The sequence below is a fragment of the Crocodylus siamensis genome, chromosome 7 (assembly GCF_052110815.1).
Source record: "Crocodylus siamensis isolate JL-2025a chromosome 7, ASM5211081v1, whole genome shotgun sequence".
Lineage (NCBI taxonomy): Eukaryota > Metazoa > Chordata > Crocodylia > Crocodylidae > Crocodylus > Crocodylus siamensis.
Window position 1 is genome coordinate 79,058,399 of NC_143401.1, and position 22,252 is coordinate 79,080,650.

Consider the following 22,252-nt stretch of genomic DNA (forward strand, 5'->3'; position numbering starts at 1 on the left):
TTTCCAGTTTTAATCCTACTCTCTGGCCTAAAGTAAAAGAGGCACTTGAGCTGAGGGGATTCCTTCTTTCTCCTCTGTATTTTCAATTAGTTTCAACTCCTATGGCAAAAAGCTGGTCCTTACATTCACACTAGAGATGGTTCTGTGTTGTGCATAGTTCTGAGCTCCTGTGTAGTTCTCTCTGCAGGAGCTGCAGAGGCTGGAGTTGGATCAATAGGGGCCAGCTGTAGAGTTTAGCATTAGCATCAGTTTCTCAAAAGTGGAAGCTATGTGGGGTAGAAGTGTGGCTTTGACTATCCCTTTAGTTCATACTTTCTGTACCTGAAGAAATAAGTCTGCTTGGTCCCATTGAAGTTCATTATCTTTTATACATGTACCTAAGTTCTGGCTCAGTGTACCACCATCATTCTTTATGGTCCAAGACAAGATAAACTGCTGATTTAGAAGCCTGGAAATTCCAGGGCAAGGACTGTGTTTGACAGCTCTACCTCACACATGCACTATGAGACTATCATCTATACAGGTAAAAGCTTACGTACGCAAGAAACTAAGCTTTCCAAAGCCTCAAAGAATTCTCTCACTGTCTGTTTCAAGTACAGGGCACCTGTCTTCAGTCTTGCCTGCTATAACAATCCTGCACAGCACAGCTGCTGTTAAGCAAATACAATTAGAAAGGTAGATTTTATTTTTTTTAAAACAGGAGAGAGGGAGGAAAAAGCCTATTATAAATGCTACTCACATTACTCAGTGCACTATTAGAGAGAGCTCACATGCAAGCAAGGAGGTAAAATAAGAACCTGAATAGAATAAATCAGCAACAGCACCTATAACTAAACTGTCACAACAGGGCCCCACCAGGTCATTTCTGTTACAGTGTTTGCAAAGCAGACTAACAAAATACCATGTGAAGCCATGCTGTAAAAAGAGTTCATTTTATTATTCTACATCTTCAGGGAGCTGAACCTCTTTGAACCTTTTTTTTTTGGGTGTCACATGATATTTGCATACAGCAGTGAGAGTAAGAGGAACAGGAATCCATGAAGTTTGTGTTGGTTCAAGCTATCAGTAGCCTTTATCCTGGAGTCAGAATCAGCTTATGCATTGAGTTCAAAGCAGGGACATTTGAATTTGATCATCATCATTAATCATCACAGCGATTGCTAGGAATAGCTACAGAGGGTTTCTAATGAATATAGAAATAATTCGCTAATAAAATGGCAAAAATATTTGAAAACAGCAATTGAAGAGGAAGCCAGGGTGAAGCAAATCATTCTTTCAATATCTAATATTCCTTTTAGTTGTAAATATTTTTCTGTTTTTCTTATTGCAACAAAAACCTTGATTTGGAGTTTCTGGCTGTGCTATTATTTCAGCAAGATTTCTGAATTTTAAAATTTTAGATGAAATACAAATTCTGATGATGTACATTAGATTCAGTAACTGACTTGATTCCCATGCATGAAGAACTTGTTCAAAAGGGCTAGTCACTCTCTCAAGTGAAGAACAGTCTTGTCACAGATTCAGCATGTAAAGAGGATTCTTCTGGTGTATCTGCATGTAGGACAAACACGGAAGTTCTAAATATGCAGATTATGTCTCTCCAACTGCCTGGCTGTCATACTGTTAGCCACATCCTCCTGTCTTGACTGGTGCCTACGTGCCTTTCCTTTGGCTGAGACTGTAGCATGGGGCCAGGTAATTATTTCAGCTGGAGAGCTGCTTACAAGAGTTTTGGCAAGCTGTTGAGGGCCGCAAGGGTAGCCCTGCTCCTTGACAGGTGTCCCACCCCCTAGTCACCATCTTGGGACCATCAGTCTTGTCCTCTAACCCCTGACCTTTTCCACCAGAAGTCCCTCCCTTCCTGGCTGCAGTGCTGGGACTGCAGGACCCAGCCCAGCCCTGAGGACTGTGGCAGTTACCTGTGGTTTTCCCCTACCTCCATCTGAATTTCCCTCTCTGGCAGAGGGAAGCAGGAAACAGCCCCAGGGTCCCAGGCCAGAAGCCTCTGCTAGGCAGAGGCATCCACTTGGGGTGGGTTTGAGGAGGGAGGGGAGGGACAGGGCCTAGCAGGCTTTGCTGTTGTGTCCTGCCAGTGGCTCCCCCTGTGTCCTACTGCCCCTGGATTCTGTCATCTTTGACAGGCAGCCAGGGACAGATAAATACTAATTTTCTAAATTTTTTAGGGGCCCTATGGGCCAGATTTTGCCCTCCCTTGCTGTAGCAGGTCTCATAGCAGGGAAAAGGGCTGCTGAAGTCTATTTTGTTTCAGTTTTTTTTTGTTTTTTTTTGCTGGCCCCTTTGTTCAGTTTTTTCATTTAGACAGAACTTAGTTTCTCTTGATTATTACAAGCCAAGATCTTTTTGAAAAGCTGGCACTGACAGAGCTGAAGCATGTTAGAATTTCTGTTCATTTTCCTAGCAACAAGAAAAATGTAAAGGCCTTTATCTTTACTTAACATGTAGTTTAAAAGCAGCTAAACATGCTTCGCCCATATTAATCTGACATCTTCAAGTTAGATGTGCTTATGATGTCAGTTACTTCAATATCTAGTATTCTGTCCTGCACGTCATACGAGAGGAGATCTGCACACTGTTTTTTTGCTGTCTTGTTCATGACTAATTTATCACTTCAGTTTGCTGCTATCGGTCCAACAACTGCTGAAGCAATGGAAGCTGAAGGAGTCCCTGTGAGTTGCACTGCAGAGAATCCTACTCCACAGGACCTTGCTGCTGGCATCAAAAAAGCCTTTCATTTGTAGAACTGGTATTTACAGAGAAACACCCACCTCCATTTGGCTCCGTCCAGGTTGCTGTAATAGTTAGTCCTTGAGAAATTCTGCAGTTTATCAACGTGCAACTGACATGAACAATGGATGAAATGGTCCTGTTTTGCTGAATACTTCCTGTGTACTGCTGAACCCACTGGCAGTTAGCATCATTATATACTAGTAACATGCCTAGAATAGCTAGATTGATGAGGAAGCAGAAGTTAAGCCAATTCTGATGACTTACTTCAATGGCATCATTAAAGACAGCAGCTTGGTACCATCAGGAGCCCAAAAGAGCAAGTCATCATCCAGTATGCCAAGAAAACCAGATTAACAAACAAGTAATTAGGGAGTGCCTGTTGCTTTTAAATGCTTAATTTATTTCTCATAGTCTAGATCTGCTTTACATTGTGGCAAAAGACCTTTCAAAAATGCACATCTACACTTCAAATGATTTGGTCTATCAGAAATCAGTTTTGCCTACTGGGAGGTCAGGTTTGTATATGACATTTTTTTGTATTACAAGTTTACCCCCATTTCTTGTATAGTCAGTCTTCATGGGTCTCATTCTGTCATCATGTACATTCTTGTTGAAGCTAATGACTTTCACTTTAAACATGTGAAAGCAAAATTTGCCTTACCAGCTCACAAAATAAATAGTCTTTTTCAATATCAGTAATTTAGGCTGACATTTATTGAAACTCAATAGTTTCACAGTTTGCAAAAAGATGAATCGTGGACTTGCTTCTTCATATAATTACATGCACAGTATACCACATCAAGTAACTTGCAATACGTGATGCGGGGTGTTAAGAGTTAATGGACAAAAAACTCATTGTAAAAAAAATGCTATCAAAATAAAACATTTTCTATTGTAAAACTCTTGCCAATCTATTCCATATTTATCTTAAACACAAGTATTTGCCTGGATGTTGGTTATACATAATAAAATTAGGAAGGATGTGTGCAACTGTTGCAAAAAGTTAATTGCAGATCTACTGAATGACCCAGTGCATTTTTACACTTTTTTTTTAGGTTCATACATCCATAATTCTTCATTTTTTGGTTTTTACTCTTAACAGGAAGAAGGTTTATGCACAATAAAAATAATGACCTGTTAATGAAGAAACATAAGGATACCTTGTCATGTTAGAATTCCCATGTTAGATGTTGCTTATGTTTTAATTATTTATCTGGTCAGGAGAATAAACCCATTTAACACTACTGAGCACCTTCAGCTAATATTGAGAGAGAGAGAATCTAAATGAAAGTATGGTCAAATTATAATCATACATGTAATTAAGCATGATAGTATGGGTCCAGAACATCCACAGAATAACAGAGATGCCTTACTTGCTGCAGATTTTCAAAGGCTAAGTTTAAAAGTATGTGACCTGACTTAAATATAACAAGAATTTCATATCCAGGGTAGTTAAGATCTGAAACCACCTCTCACTCAAGTTAGCGGATATGTATATTTGTCAGTTTAAACTAAGCCCAGTAAGCGTAACTATTTTGCTTTGAGAATCCATAGTGATTCAATTTCTTCATCTGAAGTAGAGTTGAAAAAAAGTAATGGCTACAAGATGTACTTTGTGACTGTTTTTACCCAAGTGTAGTGAAAAGCATCATAAGAAACAAATCTTGAATTTCTCTTAAGAATAAACATTCAATGCTGGAAGGACTTTATCATAAAAATCCTGTGAAAGACTCCAGCATTGCTACAACCAAATGTGGCTTCAGAACTGTGTATGGACATGCCCCAAAGGAAAGGAAAAAAGAATGATTAGAAAATAGGTTTTGACCTTCTCTGCCACAATTTTCTTTAACATGATTGAATGTACACTAAGTCAAGCTGTTTAGCATTCAGATTCAGCCGTTCAGTAGCTTTATGGTAGCTGTAGAATATTCAGTGTTCATTTCTTCTTTTAAGAATAAATGCATAGCAGACTGGATTTGGTAATCTGCTCAGGTCCCCTGCAGTACCACTCAAAAAGCTTTGAACTTTCAGCTGGTTCAGTCTGACCTAAGAAAGATCTGAAAGATTTGTATAAAGCCTAGTGTCTCAGGGGCACAGGAAGTGGGAATAGGGAGATGAGTGATCAGCTTGTGTGCTTAGCTTTTCTGCTTGGTCTACCACGTACGATTTTCTTGCATAGCTGTGTTGTTTATAAGGGAAAGATGTCACGCTTCTGCCACCACTTTGTCAGCAAGAACCATAATGAAGTTATACGCCCTGCAAGTGCAGCTTAACTCCATTTGGGAAGCTAGTTGCAGTGAGCAGGGGTGATGCATGGGTGCATCAGGTGAATGTGCACCCCGAGCATGGCAGTGCACCCTCTACAAAGGTGCTGCCGACACTTTCAGTGGTGCCTGCAGGCAGTCTCCGCTTGCCACCCTTCCGCCAACACCACCAACGGCATCTGCGGGTGCTCACCGACCCCTGGTTGGCGGTTGTCACTTCTCCCCCCTCCCCCCACCAACAGCGCCAGTGGTGTCTGTGGGAGCTCTTGCTTACTGCCGCCATCTTCCCCAGCCGCCGGGGGTACGCGTCGTTCATGCCAGTGATATTACTGATAGTTCTAGTGCAGGTATAAGCTACATTTCTGTCAAAGGTCCAAAAAAAAAAAGTAAATAAAATGATCCAATATGCCTGTTAAATTACAGCCCACTATCTTTCACTAACCATGCCACAACTGCATACCCATAGCCCACCTCAAACAGAGAGAGTTCCCCGGCCTCTGGACACTGCTCAGAAGGCGGCCTCTACTGCTCCAGAGACAGCATTTTGTCATGAAGTTCTCTCTGCCTCTTGTTTCCACATCTGAGTGGGGGGAATCCACGTTTTCAGAAGTGAGCACTGATGCGCAGCGTCTCCCTTCATATATGTACTGTCTGATTATGCTGAAGTGATTGCCACCACGATCTATGAGTCCAAAGGTTTCACAAGTAATTGGTTCCTCTGTGGGGGGGAGGGAGATGGAAATCAACTATGTAATTACATGAATCTGGGCACTCAAACGTTAGAAGCCACTTACAAAGAGTGCAGTATATTTGTTTAAAAATATGTTCAGTAAACTTGTCCTCTTTCCTCACTTTTTAGAGTGTATCACTTTTCTCCCCAGGCTTGTACCCAAGATTGGTTTCTACTCTGTTCAGATCAGCATTAACTATGCACTTGTACATCTGATCTGCAGCTCAGGAGTCTGCACATATTTGGATGTTTAAATGTGAAAAGGCAGAGGAAAAGACAGAAAAATACATTTGATATCTCCCAGCAAGGAAGTAAGTGATCTCAAAGTGAGCAAATCTGTGAGCAAGTGATCTGACTACATCTGTTTTAAAACTTAACATTTAAAGGTATCAGACAATAGCTTATAGAGTCAACCATCAAACAACCTACGTCTTTTTACTGCTAAAGAAAATTCCCATAGTAAGTAAAAACATTTATTTGTTGAAAAGATTTTGACAGTGAAAGTATTAAAAGAATATATTAAGTAAAATACTTTTCAGTATATATTATGGGAAGGCATTTGAAAATAAGAGATAACGAGCTTAAATTTGTGTTGAACTCAGAGGTAGAAGTTCATTCGACTGGTCACATTCTTGGGTTAAGCAAAGAATTAATGCTACCCTCCCAATTAGACAAGGTTTGAACTGAGCTCTTGACAACGGGACAGTACAAAAAAACAGGATGATGGGGGAGTCTGAAAGGCCCACTAACATCATGCTAGTCCTTTGTGAAGAGGGCTTAGTACTTCACCAGAGGAAGATACACTACTTTCCTAGCAAGCCTGCACAGTGAATACCACCAAGACAGTATTACTCTGCTATTAGTCCATCAGTGTCTGCTCCTAATTCTCTTGGACAGGAGGTGTGAAGATTGGCCACCTCACTGCACAACAAAAGAAAAGCTACATTACACAGGTTATTTAGTGTTCTGCAGTGTGTTCTGGCAGTCCCCGCTATGTAATTTCTCCTAGATGCCAAAGTGCATTAACTGAAGAGAGAGGAGAGAGAATTGCTGCTTATAAAACACAAGGGACAGAGTTTATAGGCACTAAAGCAATTCAGCTGTTTTACAGTGACTGGTCAGCATAACCACACAATCAAACAGCATCCACATAAACCACCTGAATCAGACCCTGCTGAAGGTGGCTAGTCCCTGTCCAACACGCAAAAGATACTGGTGTTAAATTATTTTTATGTTCCAACCCAAACATCTGTACAGCTCTCCTTCCCAGCATTAATTTACCCAGGGAGAATGCTAACAGCCCAAGGCTCACTCCTCTAATTAAAATGACAAAAATATACAGATCCATAAATTAGAACCACAGGTAGAATATTTGGTTAATATTGCTGAAAGACGAGAGATATAACAAGGGTGAAACAGAGGCTATGTTGGATTCAGCTGGCTGAAAAAGAAGTAGGGGGAGGTAGGGAAATTGGACAGGGTTATTTCTTTCTGAAGTGCAACTGAGCTGAACACTATGGGCATTTATACACATGCTCTGGGAATGGGGGAGGGGCCTGCTTTAATTAAAACATCTCTGAGAGCTGCTCCAATTAAAACACCCAGAGCATCTTGTGCATCAGTGTCCTCACACTTAAAATAGCAGCAGGGGCATTTTATATAAAGCTCATTCAATGACCTTTAGATAAAGCACCCCCACCACCATTTTTATGTGCAGGGATGCTGATACACAAGATACCGGAGTCTGCTGGAGCACAGTAATTACCACACTCCAGCAGACTCAATTAAATTGTGTCTGCTCTGACATGCTGTAACTACAGCGCGTTGGAGCAGCCTCCTTGCTTGTGTATAGGTGCCCAATGTTATAAAAATAAACAACGGGAATGGAAGACAACTCCTAGACATTGATCCAAGTCATGGAGACAGGCAAGATGCTTTTATATCTCCACCTCTAAATAGTGGCTGAGCCAAACCAAACCCTGCATGTGAGATAGGTTATAGGCTTGAAATTGTTCCAGTAGAAATCTAATGGCAGAGTGAACCTGGGGGGGAAGGGTTGGGTGGAAGATTTGGAACCGTTTGGTAATGTAGACAGATAAGAATGAGCCAAAACTTGTTTCCCTGCAGTTGTTCAGCTTCCTTGCTCCCAGTAAACAAAAATAAAAAATAAAAATAAAAAAAATCAGAATGCGGTGAGCAGTCACTGACTTGCATTGCACATCACTAACACAGATTTAAAAAGAAGTTAAACCATATACAGGTGCTAGAAATAAAAACATGCCTTTTTTTGTGCTTTAGCTTTCTGAGAAGAACCCCCATGCTGTGTGTTTGGCTCCAGAAAGAAAATAGCTCTCACTAGCAGTTCCCCATACTACCTTGATTTCTTTTGCAGAAGTTGGTATTGGCTTCAGCAAAACTGTTATCACAGAACACTGCAGAGACCCTGTTCAAGCACGAACAGGCACCATGAAATCCAGCACGAGCTCTGTGACTTCGCATGTGCCTAGATATGCTCAAGACAGGAGATACAGAAAGCAAGGACCTGGAGGCAAAACAGAAAGAACCAAAACCTCTGTGTTTTAAATACATGATTTTTGGGAGGCTCCAATTCATGACATGAATGTATGGGATTGATATTACAAAATTTGGTAGTTTGAAGAGGGCAGGAACAGGAAAGAGAAAAAAACCCCCCAAACACTCATGCAGTTTGCCTGGTAAATGCATAAACTTTGGAAAGTATCACTCCCTTGTCAACAACACAATATCCAGGACTTTCGGAAGAGAGTGAGCATTTAGCAACTTCATGTTGCTATCACGCACTGTTTGCCTTCCACCAGCCAACACAAGGTAAGCAGGCTCACCTAAGCAGGAGGACAACTGAACACAAGATCACCCAAGAACATATGGAGAAGCTGATGTTTAAGATGATTTAGAAAAATCAGTACATTGTTATGGTGAAATTCCCCAAATCTCCAGAAACTTACACTTGTGAATAATTAAACATGTGACTGCCAGCTACACCACTCACACATGATACTTTTGCAGAAACAGGGTTTACATTACTACTGAATTAGGTGGATAGCTTCATACTACCAGAGCAACAAATTGTAAGAAACGCTGCCTTTCAGGATCAGGGCTTAAAAATGAGAACTGAAGCTTTTACTCATTAGCTAAGCTTGCTTGGCAAGGATATATATGGTCCATCTGTCTTGGTGGTTGCCCCCCAGCTCTGGAACGCCTTCCCTCTTGAGGCCCACCAGAATCTGAGCCTGGATGTCTTCTGGAAGCATGGTATGACCTTTCTATTTGGGTAGGCGATTGACAGGCGGGAGTAAACTGGGATTTTACTTTATAGTGTATTTTAATGCTCTGTTGGCATTTATGACTTTTGTTTTCCCCTAAAATTAGTTTTGTTTGTTTATTTTCTATGTTTTTTTCTCTTACTGTAAATCACCATAAACCTCTGTTGGGAAAGGCAGCATATACACCTAATAATAAAATAAAGCATTGGGAAATGCCCTAGATGCCCTGCTAAATTCCAGTTTTGCAAATAAGGCAATCCTAGGCAGATATTAAATCCTAGGCAGATGTTAAGCAGCAGGAAATGCCTGACCCTGATTTCACTGCCATAAGTCAAAGAAAAAGATTGTTTAATGCATTAATTCACAGTACTATTCTAGTCCTCTTTTAGCAGTTAGAGAGGATTACAACATGAAGAGAAAGCTGGACTATAAGTTTTTACTTGGCCATTAATGGTATTTCCCAATACTACAACTGAGAAGCCAAGTAAGTACTAGGTCATATGATTGTTGGTTTGCATCATTAGAAGTTGTCCACGATAAAATAGTGAAGGCTGACCTGTCATAAGCTATTTAGTTTTAAAGACAGAATTGTGAAAAATTAGGCCTATGTAAAAGATGCTGAGTGACATGAACTGATGATGACATTCATAAATTAGATTATATACACAGTAATGGCATTATTTTTGGAACTCTTATAGCTAGCAGAAGCCTTTTCCCTGATGTTTCATGTAACACAGGTTTTCAGGCTTGAGAAGAAGTTCATATGTTTAAGTCCTGGGGACTTGTTAAAGAACTGCTCCTTCCTTTATTCCAATCCAGTTAATGCTACAGGACAGAATGACAGCTTAATGTTCTATTTAGTCATTAAAATGACCAAAGACATTAATCATTTTTATAGGAGATCCAACTCAAAAGGACCTGATTGATTAAAAGTGCATCTTCCTATTTTTATTTGGCTCTAAAGTCAAAGAAACACTTAGCCCAGAGCCACAAAGATATTTTGGCACTTCTTACATCAAAAGTTTCAAAGATTTCAACGGTGAATCCTACTGAAGATACTCATCAATGTCAACAATTGTACTGTAGCCATCTTAACAGAAATATAGAATCTACATATTATTCATATGGACAAGCACACCTTTGAGTCAGCAGTAGGAAGCTCAGTGTGGCAGGGCAGTTGGTAGCTCCATCACATTTCCGCAGAATTGCAGGGCATAAATTGTAAGTATAATTAGGTGAATAAAAATGGGACTGCATAGGATATTCTTGATGTGCATTTAGCCTGAATGATGTGTGATAGCATGTGATACTTAATGAAACATCTCTTGATGCTCAGAGTCTGGGTCAAGTTTGACAGCTGACAGAAAGGAAGAATGTAATCAGGGGTTTAAAATCCACTTTTTAAAGTCCAATTACACTCTAACATAGTTCATCTTCAGAATTAATTATTAGAATCAACTTCTTCCTAAATCTGGATATCCCAATCCATCTACTGGCAAGAAATGCATGTCATTCAACAGTTTTCTTCTGTTCACTACACAGCAATTTCTTTCATTAACTCACAAATGAAAGGCAATAAAATACATAAAAGATATTTTGCACTTAACATTAATACTGCTTTGGTTTTCCAGCAATATTTATAATATGTCTTAACTAATTTCAAAAACAGAATTTTCTCTTGCTTGAGGTGAATATAGAGCAGATTACAATTACTGTTTTATGCTGGACTGCTCTTTCGGTTTAATCACTTTAACTGGATTCTTACTTATATCCCTATATGTATCCTACAGTTTAACTTGCGTAACTTTTACTTAAACAAAACCAGACAGGGTTTCCACATCTTATTTCCACACAAGGGAGTTAGGAACATGATAACCAGGGATCCTGGTTTTCCATGATGAAAAAAATGCAAATTGTCTGATAAAACCCCCAAAATCTGTGATTAAAATTAAAGGCCCCCCATGGCCCTGCTGGTGCCCCTTACTTCCCTCCCCCAGCCCTGCTGATGCTCCTCTTTGTCTCCAAAACAGCCCCCAGGCCTGCTTATGCCCCTCACCTACAGCCTCCGCCCCCTTGCCCTGCTGGAACGGGCCCCCAGCTGTCAGGGCTATGAGACCAGGGACCCAGGTTCACAGCTCCCTGCCCCCAGCAGAATGCAGCTGCAGCAGGAGCATGTAGCTGGCTCCCCCGCTGCTGCAGTCTGCTGCTGATTCGGACAGGTGTGGGGCTGGCTCCCAGCAGCCGGGCTCCCAGCAGCCGGGCACACTCCCAGGGAGCAAGGGGGACCCGCACACCCAGATCTGTACAGGGGGCAGGTTGTGAGCTTGAGCTCCCTTCCTGCTTCCCTCCCACAGGGCCACTGTAGCCCCACAGGCAAGACCTGGCACGGCTGGGAACAGTGGGACCGATCCAGGATCTCTTCATCCCCCTGCCATGCCTCCTGCTGCTCTGAGTGGCAAAGCCCTGTGCCGCTTCCCTCAGTGCAGCCCCGCATGCAGAAGGTGCATCACTGGGGCAGCATGGAGCAAGCAGCCATTGGCGATCCCCACATGGCTCTTCTGTCCCCAGCCACACCAGGTCGCCCTGCTCCCCTCCCCGCAAACTGGCACGGCTGGGGACAGAGGAGCTGTGCAGCCATCTCCTAGCAGCTGCTCACTCTGCACTGCCCCAGTGATACGTCTCCTGCATGCGCAGCTGCACTGAGGGAAGCAGCGCAGGGCTCTGCCACTCAGAGCAGCAGGAGGTGCAGCACAGAGACAAGGAGATCCCAGCGCAGCCCTGTTCCCAGCCATGGTGGGTCTTGCCTGTGGGGCTACAGTGGTTCTGCAGGAGGAAAGCAGAGGAGCTTGAGCCCACAAACGGCCCCCCTACAGATCTGGGGGCGTGGGTTCCCCTTGCCCCCTTAGAGTGAACAACACTGAGTGCCCAGCTGGCTCCTCCACGTCCGGCTTTCCCTTAAGGGCTGCTAGAGCCGCTTCAGTTTCACCTGCCCCCGGCCAGACACTCTGGCTGCAAGCGGGGAGATGTGGAGCTGGTCAGGCACTCCATGTATTTCCCCACCACTTCCCCACTCATGGCTGGAGTGCCTGGCTGGGCAACACCTGAACACTAAGCAGCTCTAACAGCCCTTAAGGGAAGCCGCTCACAAAGGCACCAGCCAGGCACTCTGTGTATTTCCCCAACAGCTCCCAGCCAGCTTCCACCCTAGCCCTGCACTGCAACCCCCAACCCTCTGAAAGCCCCACTTACCAGTTCACAGGCTCCAGGAAGAAAGTGAGCCCCACTTAGGCCTTGGGACCAACTAAAAGCTGCAGGCTCTCCCCTTCCGCCTCCAGGCAGGGTTGGGACTTTCCTGCCCTTTTTGCAAACAGCTCTTGCAGGCTGGAACTCAGCCAGCCTGCAGAGCTCTTTGCAAAAGGGGAAAATCTGTGAGTTGCTCTGCTAAAAGAGAAAATCTGCGTTTTCTTTGATAAAACCAGGAAATCCATGGTTTTCTCCATTTTCCATGAGAAATGGAAAACCTGGATCCCTGAAGATAACTATTCAACAAAATAAACCTAAATACAATACTTCCTATGCATAAGCGGACAGTTCATTATTGCCTAGATATAGTTGCAATACTTTTACATTTTTCGAGCAACAGTAATATGGCTGAACTCACCCTTCTGAATATTTACCTTAATTCACTAGATAAAGTACCTACATATTTAAAGTCCTCACATATTAAGCTGACACTAAAGTCCAATTACAAAATTTCCATGTGATATCAATGGGAACTACATCTTTAAAAAGAGGCTCTTATTCTTCAATGCTCTCTCAACATGATTAGATTTTGTGTCTGAAACATGAAACAGCAACCAGGAAAAATGCAGACTCAAATCTGTAACCATTTTTTTTTAATAAATAAATTTCTTTTTAAAATATGCTTATCATTTATTCACAGTTTCAAGTTTGAAAAAGAGGGGTAATACTATTCCTGATTGAATAAATCAAAATAGAGCTAAAACAGTTTCACTTCTGGTGTAAATGACATTCCAGCAATGGCTAATATCTGTGAAAAGTGTTGCACTAAAGCTAAAAAAGGCACACATTCTTGTGCATGGTATTAACTCTTACTAAAAAGAAAACATACTGATATATGCAAGGGAAAGCCCTTTGTGCAATTTCCATGAATGTTACTGGTAAAAGACTTCTTATAAAGCTTTGCTTACAAAGTAACATTTCATTCAAAAAAATATCGAACCAATCTAACTAACAGATTATATTTTTATGCAAAACGTTTATTTTGCACCACTGAAAAGCCCACCACTTTTCAGAGAAACTGCATTTCTCAACCATAAGAAACTGGAAGCTCTACCTCTAGATTCCCATTTTAGCACTTCAAATGTAGACACATTAGAATCTGATCATAATTGCACTGTCATGGGATAGCAATGCATTCCTCTTCTTTTCCAGGTCTACCATGTTATAAATAGATGTACCAAAGTTGAAGAGAGTAAGTACCACATGAAACAGAGCCACTGATCCCATGTTAAGCAAGGCACCAATATTATTTCTGCTACCTTGTAGCTGTTTTTGTATTTAGTAAGTCACTGAATTCCTGTATTATTGGTCTCAGTGTTCCGAGTTAGCTGTTCCAATAAAGTTAAAATGACTTCTGTTCGTTCTAGCAGAGTCACACTTTTGTCAGCAGTCGCACGCAAAAGAAGGGAATAAACTTCCTTGTTGGTCTTAAGAACTTCCTCCTCTTCATTACTGCCACTGAAAAAGAAGAGATGGGTCACATGAACTGTATCACCAAAACCTAAGAATGAGTGTATCTTCAAAATACTCTTGAACAAAACATTAACTGAATACACCATTTCTTCGTGGAATCTTGCCTTATCTTTGCTTCCATGACTCCTAGCTCTCCTCTTATTTCTGGAATCCTTCCTTAAACTTTGTTTTCTGGTTTTGGTTTTTTTAAGGGGGGGGGGTGGCGGGGAAAAAAAATCAGATTATCCTCCTTATTTCTACTTTAGCTTTTGACAGCAATCTCACAAGGCTCTGTTCCTTATGGTCTCACAGACCCAACCTGGGAAAACTTACTCACAGACCTGACTGAATATATTTTCTCTGACTCCCTGGTGAATTTTTCTCTATGCCAAACAATCTTCTGTCCGACCTGAAGTCTCAATCTGTTGCTGACATTTCCTCTTGGCTACAGTGGGCTTAAACTGATGTCCATAACAACTCTTAATCTTTCCCTACACAAGTGCTTTTCTCAGTCTCCTTTCTTAGTCGCCACAGGTATCTCCTAAGTTCTCAAGCCTAAAATCTGGTCATCTTGAACTTTGCCAACTCTCTGAAGTCCCATATCCAGGCTGTTGATTATACAATTTCTTCTTCCAGAGGGGATATGAAAGCAATCTGAAGGGCAGTGATAAAAAAAGGGGAAGGAGACACTTTTTTTCTCTCTCTGCAGAAAGTACAACTTATAACAATGGCTTGAAATTGATGCAAAGTAGGTTTAGACTCGACATCAGGAATAACTTCACTGTTAGAATAGTTGCAGTAGAATAGATGATCTACAGAAGGTTTGGCATCTGCTTCACTGGAGTTTAAGATGCTAGATAAACTTTGGTCAGTGTGGCAGAGCACCAATGGGGTGTACCCTAGGGCTATGCAAAGCTTCGGTCCCCAATTCAATTTGGCAGAAATTCGGCCTGATTCGGTGGCTGAATCTCCGAATCTAATCAGGAGACCCTTTAAATCTCTGCAAATCAAATCAGAACCCTCCGAATTGATTCAGAAAGATTCAGCGATTCAGACAGAGCCACAACTTTAAATGTTTTTTTCTATTTACTTCAAGGTACCAGGTGGCTCGTCAATGCTGCAATGCTGGGGTGGATGGAGCATCCCACGGGAGTGCAGGGGGCTCCCCAGTGCTCAGCAGCAGACCCAGAAATAGATCAGAAGCATTTCCGGTCCACTGGGGAGCACGTGCCACCCCCGAGCTCAGCGACTGGTGCCTACTGGGTCTGGGGGGGCACCCACGGTCCCCCACGGCTGATTGCCAAGTCAGAGGGGGGTGGTGCAGAAGTCCCCCAACATGCTCCCTGGGAGACCCAGAAGTGGACCGGAAGTACTTCCAGTCGACTTCCGGTTTCACCATCGAGCATGTGCCCCCCCACCCCCCGGTGAGAAGCTCCATCCGCCCCAGTGCCCCCCCACTCCTGTGGGATGCTTCATCCGCCCCAGCACTGCAGTGTTCGTGAGCCGCACCTGGAACCTGGGAGGTATGTAGAAAAAATACTTAAACCTGTGTCTACAGCTGAATCACTGATTCTTTGAATCAGCATTGAATCTTCAGATTCGGCCGAATCAAATTGGGGGCAGTGATCCAAATCATCAAATTGAATCACTGTCCCCAATTTGGGACAAATCTGAATCAAATATGGCCTATTTCATACATCCCTAGTGCTTTAGGGCTATCACAGACTCTGGGGGAGCCTGTTTTTGGGAGCAGCATGGAAAAGCCTTCCCTGCTAAACAATATAAGGGGGAAGGTAGGTGCCAGAGCACTTTAGGTGCTTTGCCACTAACACCTGGATCAGGCAGCAGGCAGGTGCAGCCTAGCCCCAGTGAGTGGCCATTTTAAGTCCCAGGCAAGCAGGGCTGGAGGCAGCAGTTTGCTGCCAGACACCAGGGAAGCAACATCTTCCAGAGGAGCAGCTGCTCTGAGAACAGGTAAGGGTGAAGCTATGGGGAAGAAGGAGGCCTCATTGGTCCTGGGCATGACCTAAAACGGCACCCCGCCGAGACAGGGAAGCCTGGTGGCCCAACCATCTTCCCCAGCCCTGCCCCACAGCGCCACTTACCTCTGTGCTCCAGGGCCGAAGGGCGAGTCTGAGTCTGAGCCCGAGCCCGGCTTTGGCTGCCTCAGATGCTCAGGCCCTCCTTTCCTCCGGCCAGGGCTGGGGGTTTCCTGCCCTTTTAAGAAATCGGCTCTTGCAGGCTGGAGCTGTGCCAGCCTCAAGAGCTCCTTGCAAAAATGGAGAATCCCCGGATTTCTCTGCTAAAAAGAGGTAATTCATGGTTTTCTCCATTTTTCCATGGGAAACGGAAAAATCCAGATCCCTGGTCATCAGGCACCATTTATCCTTTCAAAGAATAGTTGCTAGGGCTATTTTCCTAGCGTACTCCTGCAACCCTGTCACTCCTAAGCTCCCATCTCTCTATTGGCCAGTTAACACACTTGTAAATGCTTCAGAAACTGCCAATAAACAGAGGAGCAATTAAATTTATAACACTTGGCACAAAGCTGCAACAGGTTTATTTACTGCAGAGAACAGGCAGTCAATAAAAAACCCACTGAAATACTAAGTATTTCTAGAATAAATTACAAGAATGCCCAGCACTAAACATTACTTTGAATTTCTATTTTCCTCCACAGTTTATATAGCTTAATTCACTTCTACTTAAGCTTTTAACTTTTTAGAAGATGCCCTGCTTTCATCTCATTTTGTAAATATGCTGCAAGTTTCTTGGTGTGACCTGTACAGTTTCAAAGGGGGGAGCTTCTTCCATTCCCCTTGACAAAGTGCATCGGAGCCCTGAGGCAGCCAGGGCAAGTTCTTCGCTCTCTCTCCCTAGCCAAGCCAGCAATTACTGCAGAGGAAGACAAACGTTCCTCTTTCCCTCACAAAACAGAAACGGAATATGCAAATATTCCTTGATCAGTTAAACATAAAATGATTAAACAGAAAGGGAAATTTAGCTAACCCTCAAAGTACTTTTAAAGTTTTTGAATGAAACAGACTGTCAGTTGCGCTAAGATGCTATGACATCACCATTTTCCTTTTATTTTGCAGTGGTTGAAAAATGAACACTAAAACCTAATTATATTGAAATTTAAGTACCATGTATAGAAGCTTCAATATAAAACCAATTTAAAAACAGAATATCAGTGATTAGAATAGTGGATGGAAAGAGAACATGTAAATAGTCTATGACATTATACCCTCTGCAAGGCTATGAAATATGAGGGTACAAACCTGAAACAATTACTAGTGTTAGTCAATTACTCTTCATATCAATTTGTTTGAGAGAGACGGGTAATACTTTGGTCCTCAGCATTTCATATATTAATATTGCCATCTTGTGGATGCTTTCTGAAAAAAAATTAAATACGCCTAACTGGTGCCAAGTAGGCAGAGTCAGTGGTTCTATTCTCGCCTTTTATCATTCCATGAATCAGTCTCTCCCAACCCTCCCAGCTACTCTGAGACCTTCTCTTCAGAAGGATGGACGCATCTGATAAACTGCATTTAACAGAACAGCATCAACCACTGCAGTTTTCACAACTGTATTTATACACTGAAATACAAAGATACTATAATCTTACCACTAACACTTAGTAAAGCATGGATCACTAAAGAAATCTGTCAGCATCACAGAATTTTTGTAAATACGACTCAGGTTGGATGATTTTGCTGTTATTTTTCCCTAATGCTCTCTGTTCTGCCTTAGTGTCTACAGTCAGTGCTGATGGTGTCATCATATTTTTGTAGCACAGGAGTAAGAAATATTTTTCAGGGTCACACCAGGCAGGATTAAACGCATCTAAATCTCTGTCCAAGAGTTCAGATATGGTGTTAGCAACTACTACATTCTCATGACTTTAATCTGGAGAACAGCTGAAGGTTTTCATGTACTGAAAGAGTAAGAGGCCATGTTTTTATTTTAAATGAAATCCTGGCAGTGAGAGAAAAATCTTACATGGAAGGAGATGCTCCTTTATTCTGTTTCTATTTAATTTTTTAAAAAAACAGTTCACCCACACAAACTCTTCACAGTTTAGAACTACATGTCATTAGCAGACCTGCTAATTCACAGATTCGTAAGATTTAATACTTTGTGATAGTTTTTCACAGTCATTTGTGCCAGCAAGCAATGATTTACCATAGGGAGAAGTAAGGTAGGCTTACCAGTGTCAAAAGCAAACATGTATCTACATCAAGTGCAAAGAACAACAGTAGTAGGCAACTACCGATCCTCTGGGCCATGCTGTATATTTAAGAGAGCTAGTCACCAAGACCTTTGATGCATACGCCTAAGCAAGAATATGGGGGGGTGGAGGCTTCCCAAGATCTGCCATCCCCTCTTCAGACCACCGAGACAGAATCCAAAGGCCAGGCTTATTGAACCTTACAAATATGTGAATAAGCAGGTATACTAACAAGATGTAGTTCTAAACAGTGGCGAGCTATGTTTGTGTACTGCAGAGGATTGCTTTACATTTTAATTTTAATTTTTAGAAAAGACTCAGTTTACGCAGCAATAAATAAGAACTACTGCTAACTGCTTAATGTCTCAGCAAGGGTGCGTTTCTGTCAGGGTGATGTCCAAGGGCATTTATACACATATATTTTTGTGCCAGGATGTGTCAGAGATCCACACAGTTGGGTAAGCAAGCAGTTGTGTAAGCATGGAGTTGCACAAGCAGCAAAATGTGCATCAGCGCGCAGAAAATGACAGCAGCGCGCTTTTGAGCTAAAACATCTTCAATGCATTTTAGCACAAAAGCCAGCCACCGCCATTTTCTCAGCACTGATGCATATCTCGCTCCTTATATAACTGTAGGCATCACAGTGCCAGGGGCTTTTAGAAGCGCCTGGCACTGCAGTGCAAACATGTAACAAATGCCCCCATAGTTTTTTTCCAATCAAGGAGTACCCACAAAATAGTGGGGGCTCGGGTTTTGAGGCACCCTATACTCAACTTGCTCTGGAGTTTGCAATATTGTGGTATTTTATAGGAGCTACCCCAGCATGAGTAGCCCCATCACATCGCCACCCGATCCTCCAGTTGGATGTGGTTTATGATCATTCATACCCAGGACCGCACACATGGTATGGATGACTATAAGCTACATCCAACCAGAGAGCCTGGTATGCATATTAAAAAGGAGATGTAGCTTGATCAAGTTTTACAGAGACACACACAAAAAAAGAAATCATAAAGATCTAAATGGCCAGTACTATCTAAATATATTACAGTTACATAAGAAAATGCACAGTTTGTATCTAAAATAGGAACTGCCATAGATGCATACAGCTAGAAATATATATTATGAAAGCTAAATATGTTTTAACTTACCCAATTTTCTTTTTTGTTGAAGATAATAATTTAATGGACTGGAGAAGGAGGAATGATAGTCGAGATTCAAATATACCAAGAAGTTTCATTACTTCATCTTTATTAAGGTTAGAAGTAGAGTCACCAGGTGGTGTATTCCCACCATTACTTGTATCGTCATTCATCTGAAAAACAGGAAGACATTTCACCTAACCCAGTCAGGAAATTATTTTTACATCAAGTCCAAGTATCAGACTTTTGAGTTTAATTAATTCATTAAAATGTACAATGATATTATCAAGGATACTATTGCATCTTTTCATTATCAAACTTCTTTGGTAATAAATTTACACCAGTATACAACAGTTAAATGCCAGCTGGCTGTGCAGTAATTCCAAGTCACTATGTAATGTGTTTTATATAGCCCATCCACCACTTCAGTTAAGAACAGCGTGAAAACAGGCTTTGATAGCTACTGCTCAAATCACATGTCTTAATGTGAAATGGTACTGGCATGGCAGTACAACCAACCCTAACAACTAATTCAAACACTGGGATCCCTGTGATAATAATCTTACAAAATGTTCATACTTCAATGACATGGTGAAGAACTAAAAGCCCTCTTCAAAAGACATGTACATGTATGCTCAAAAATTTCAGAGAACTTGTAATTGCAATATAGCACTGCATTAAAAAGTTGTCTTATGAACTCATCTTACAGAGTATCATGGAAGAAATGAATGTAAAAACATGAATACATTAAAATTTTGAAACAATAAAAATAGACTTTCATTTCTACTAGGTGTACCATGACTCTGGCATGGCTGGAAGAGAGAACTTTTGACAGAGACAACTCTAAAATGAACCTAACACCAAAGAAGAAAATCCTGACACTTTTGACTTGCCCCTGGCCTCTGTGCCTATAGAGGAACAGTCAGTGCCAGTCAGAAAGCTATTCCAGCACATATATGCTCATCTAGTCCCATTGAAATAAATGAACTTAGCCACCTAGGAATGAATTATGATGCTTTTAAACATTAAGCTAAGGTTTCAAAGAATAAATAGGTCCATTATCATGTATAAGCCACAGACAAACAATGTTTTATAGTCAGCTAAGCTGGTGTGACTGATTATGATCTGTCTGCAGTTTGCATGAGATCTTTTTTCCTTGCCTACCTGGTCACATTCAGCTGCGATTTCCTTTTTGATCAGCTGGAACGCACATTTGGTCTTTATCATTATATCTAGAGCCCCAGATAAAGTCTTTAGTTTTCCAGCACTACTATTTTGACCTAAAAATGTAAGAACAGGTTACACTGTGGATGAAAGACTACATTACTCCAAAGATCGCAAAGTCTTACATGAACTCTGCACTACCTCATTTCACTGAACCCCACCACCTCACAGTGTAGTCATGACTCAGAATAGTGCAATATCCTTCTTGCTCCAAGAAAATGGCCAGGACATCCATCAGTAATCATCTTGCTGTATAGTCATCTCCTCCAAAGAATCTTTCTGTAACGAACTTACTTGCCATCTGGAACTCTGCAAAAGCTACTCTTTCCAATTGCACACGAAGGAGCTCACAGGGTGCATCCTTTAGGAGTTGAAAAAGCTTTACTGCTTTATTATAATGAAGGTCAACTAATATCCGATGCTGTTTCCTTAAATGCTCATCACCAACCTGAAACCAAAATTACAAAGACGGTTTTCATGGAAGCGATCAGCTTTAGCATTTGGGCAACAAAAAGAGCAAAAATACTGCCTACTGGTGATGGGGTTCAACCAGCGAGTGCCCTGCTTATTCCAATAACTATTCTGTTAAATAGAACTTTAAGATGTGCCACCTTGTATTATTTTTTCTTTTTAACCCCCCAATTATAGTTGCATAGCTAAAACATGGTTATAGTGTGTGGTTTTATGCACAGCAACAGCAAAACAATGTTAAAAAGAAAAAAGGCTTCTTCTAAGCAACATTTAAACAAGTTGTAAGCAACACAGCCTCCATTATTAAAGTATTATAGACCTTCAGCAAAAACACTGCAAGAAAAGCAAGGTGGGGGAGGAATATGCTTGTTAAAAAAAAAAAAGCGCAAAATGTATTTATTATTTCGTTATATCATGGCAGCATCTAGAGACCACAACCAAAGTTGGGCCCCAATTAGGTGCTAAACAGACAACAGATGGACAGCTCCCTCACTTTGCAATGCAGAAATTTCATGTTAGATTTGCAAACAAAAATCTACTTCTATTTATAATAAAGAATATATTTACACATATAACCATGCATACACACTATATGTGCATTTACACATACAGCCATTTTTTAAATCTCTCCCTCTCCAGCAAATACACAAGGCAATATTTTAAACTAGTACCTGGTTTCTCAAGCAACTATGATACATGGAAGCCAGTCTGTGGTGAATGGTTGCAGCCCGATACTGGCAGAGGGGCTGTCGTGCAGATGCTGTATCAACATCACAGTATTTCAGAGATTTCATCATGGCCTCACTAACTTCCTTCTCTATCTATAAACAAAAAGGCTTCATGAAGTAATGTCAAAGTTTACTTTGAAATAAGACCCAATACAAAAAGAAATAAGTGGGGGGTATTTATGTGGCACTCTGGTTTCTACTAAAGAAAAATACCCATAAGAGTAGATAATAAAAGTTACAGTTTGCAGCTGTTAATGTGCCATATCATTCTGTTGGCAGTAGCTGCTCTACAACAGTTCTTTTATACAATAAAGAATTACAAATTATGTAAGTGCTACAGTTAACAGCAGGAGTTCTTTACCATGCTGCTCAGTCTTCATGAAAAACTACAAGAATGGCTTGCTTTTAACAGATGTAATCACAAATCCTCTTTTCATTACCTGTTCCTGGGCCTTTCTAGATAATGGAGCATAATCCTGCTGCAAAGTTGCCATGGTAAAATAGGTGGTAGAGAGTTCCCAATTCACAGAATCCCAAACCGCTGGATGCACCTCTCTCTTCCCTAGAGATCTTAAAGCCTTCAGATAGTAATCAATCGCCTATAACACAGATATACAATAGAACTGCTGGTTATTTAGACAGGTTTTTAATAAG

At 41.5% G+C, this 22,252-nt stretch overlaps 2 protein-coding genes across 8 annotated transcripts in view; one reads left to right on the forward strand and one right to left on the reverse strand.

The window, feature by feature from the left end:
* Positions 1 to 11,511, forward strand: part of UROS (uroporphyrinogen III synthase) — a 49,512-nt gene extending 38,001 nt beyond the window's left edge. For 2 of the 6 annotated variants that reach the window (XM_090058522.1, XM_090058525.1), the window contains exon 10: positions 2,634 to 3,634. In XM_090058522.1, the coding sequence (XP_089914648.1) occupies positions 2,634 to 2,759 (126 nt within the window). In that variant the 3' untranslated portion in view covers positions 2,760 to 3,634. Of the gene's footprint in view, positions 1 to 2,633; positions 3,636 to 5,893 lie in introns of those variants that run through there. The other 4 variants (XR_016443663.1, XR_016443664.1, XM_090058523.1 and 1 more) reach the window with 4 other exon arrangements.
* A 386-nt stretch (positions 11,512 to 11,897) lies between these two features.
* Positions 11,898 to 22,252, reverse strand: part of EDRF1 (erythroid differentiation regulatory factor 1) — a 45,342-nt gene continuing 34,987 nt past the window's right edge. The window contains exons 20-25 of one of the 2 annotated variants that reach the window (XM_090057378.1): positions 22,039 to 22,197; positions 21,542 to 21,691; positions 20,694 to 20,847; positions 20,340 to 20,455; positions 19,185 to 19,348; positions 11,898 to 13,805 (exon numbers count right to left, since the gene is read on the reverse strand). In XM_090057378.1, the coding sequence (XP_089913504.1) occupies positions 13,634 to 13,805; positions 19,185 to 19,348; positions 20,340 to 20,455; positions 20,694 to 20,847; positions 21,542 to 21,691; positions 22,039 to 22,197 (915 nt within the window). In that variant the 3' untranslated portion in view covers positions 11,898 to 13,633. The remainder of the gene's footprint in view (positions 13,806 to 19,184; positions 19,349 to 20,339; positions 20,456 to 20,693; positions 20,848 to 21,541; positions 21,692 to 22,038; positions 22,198 to 22,252) is intronic. The other variant, XM_090057379.1, reaches the window with a different exon arrangement.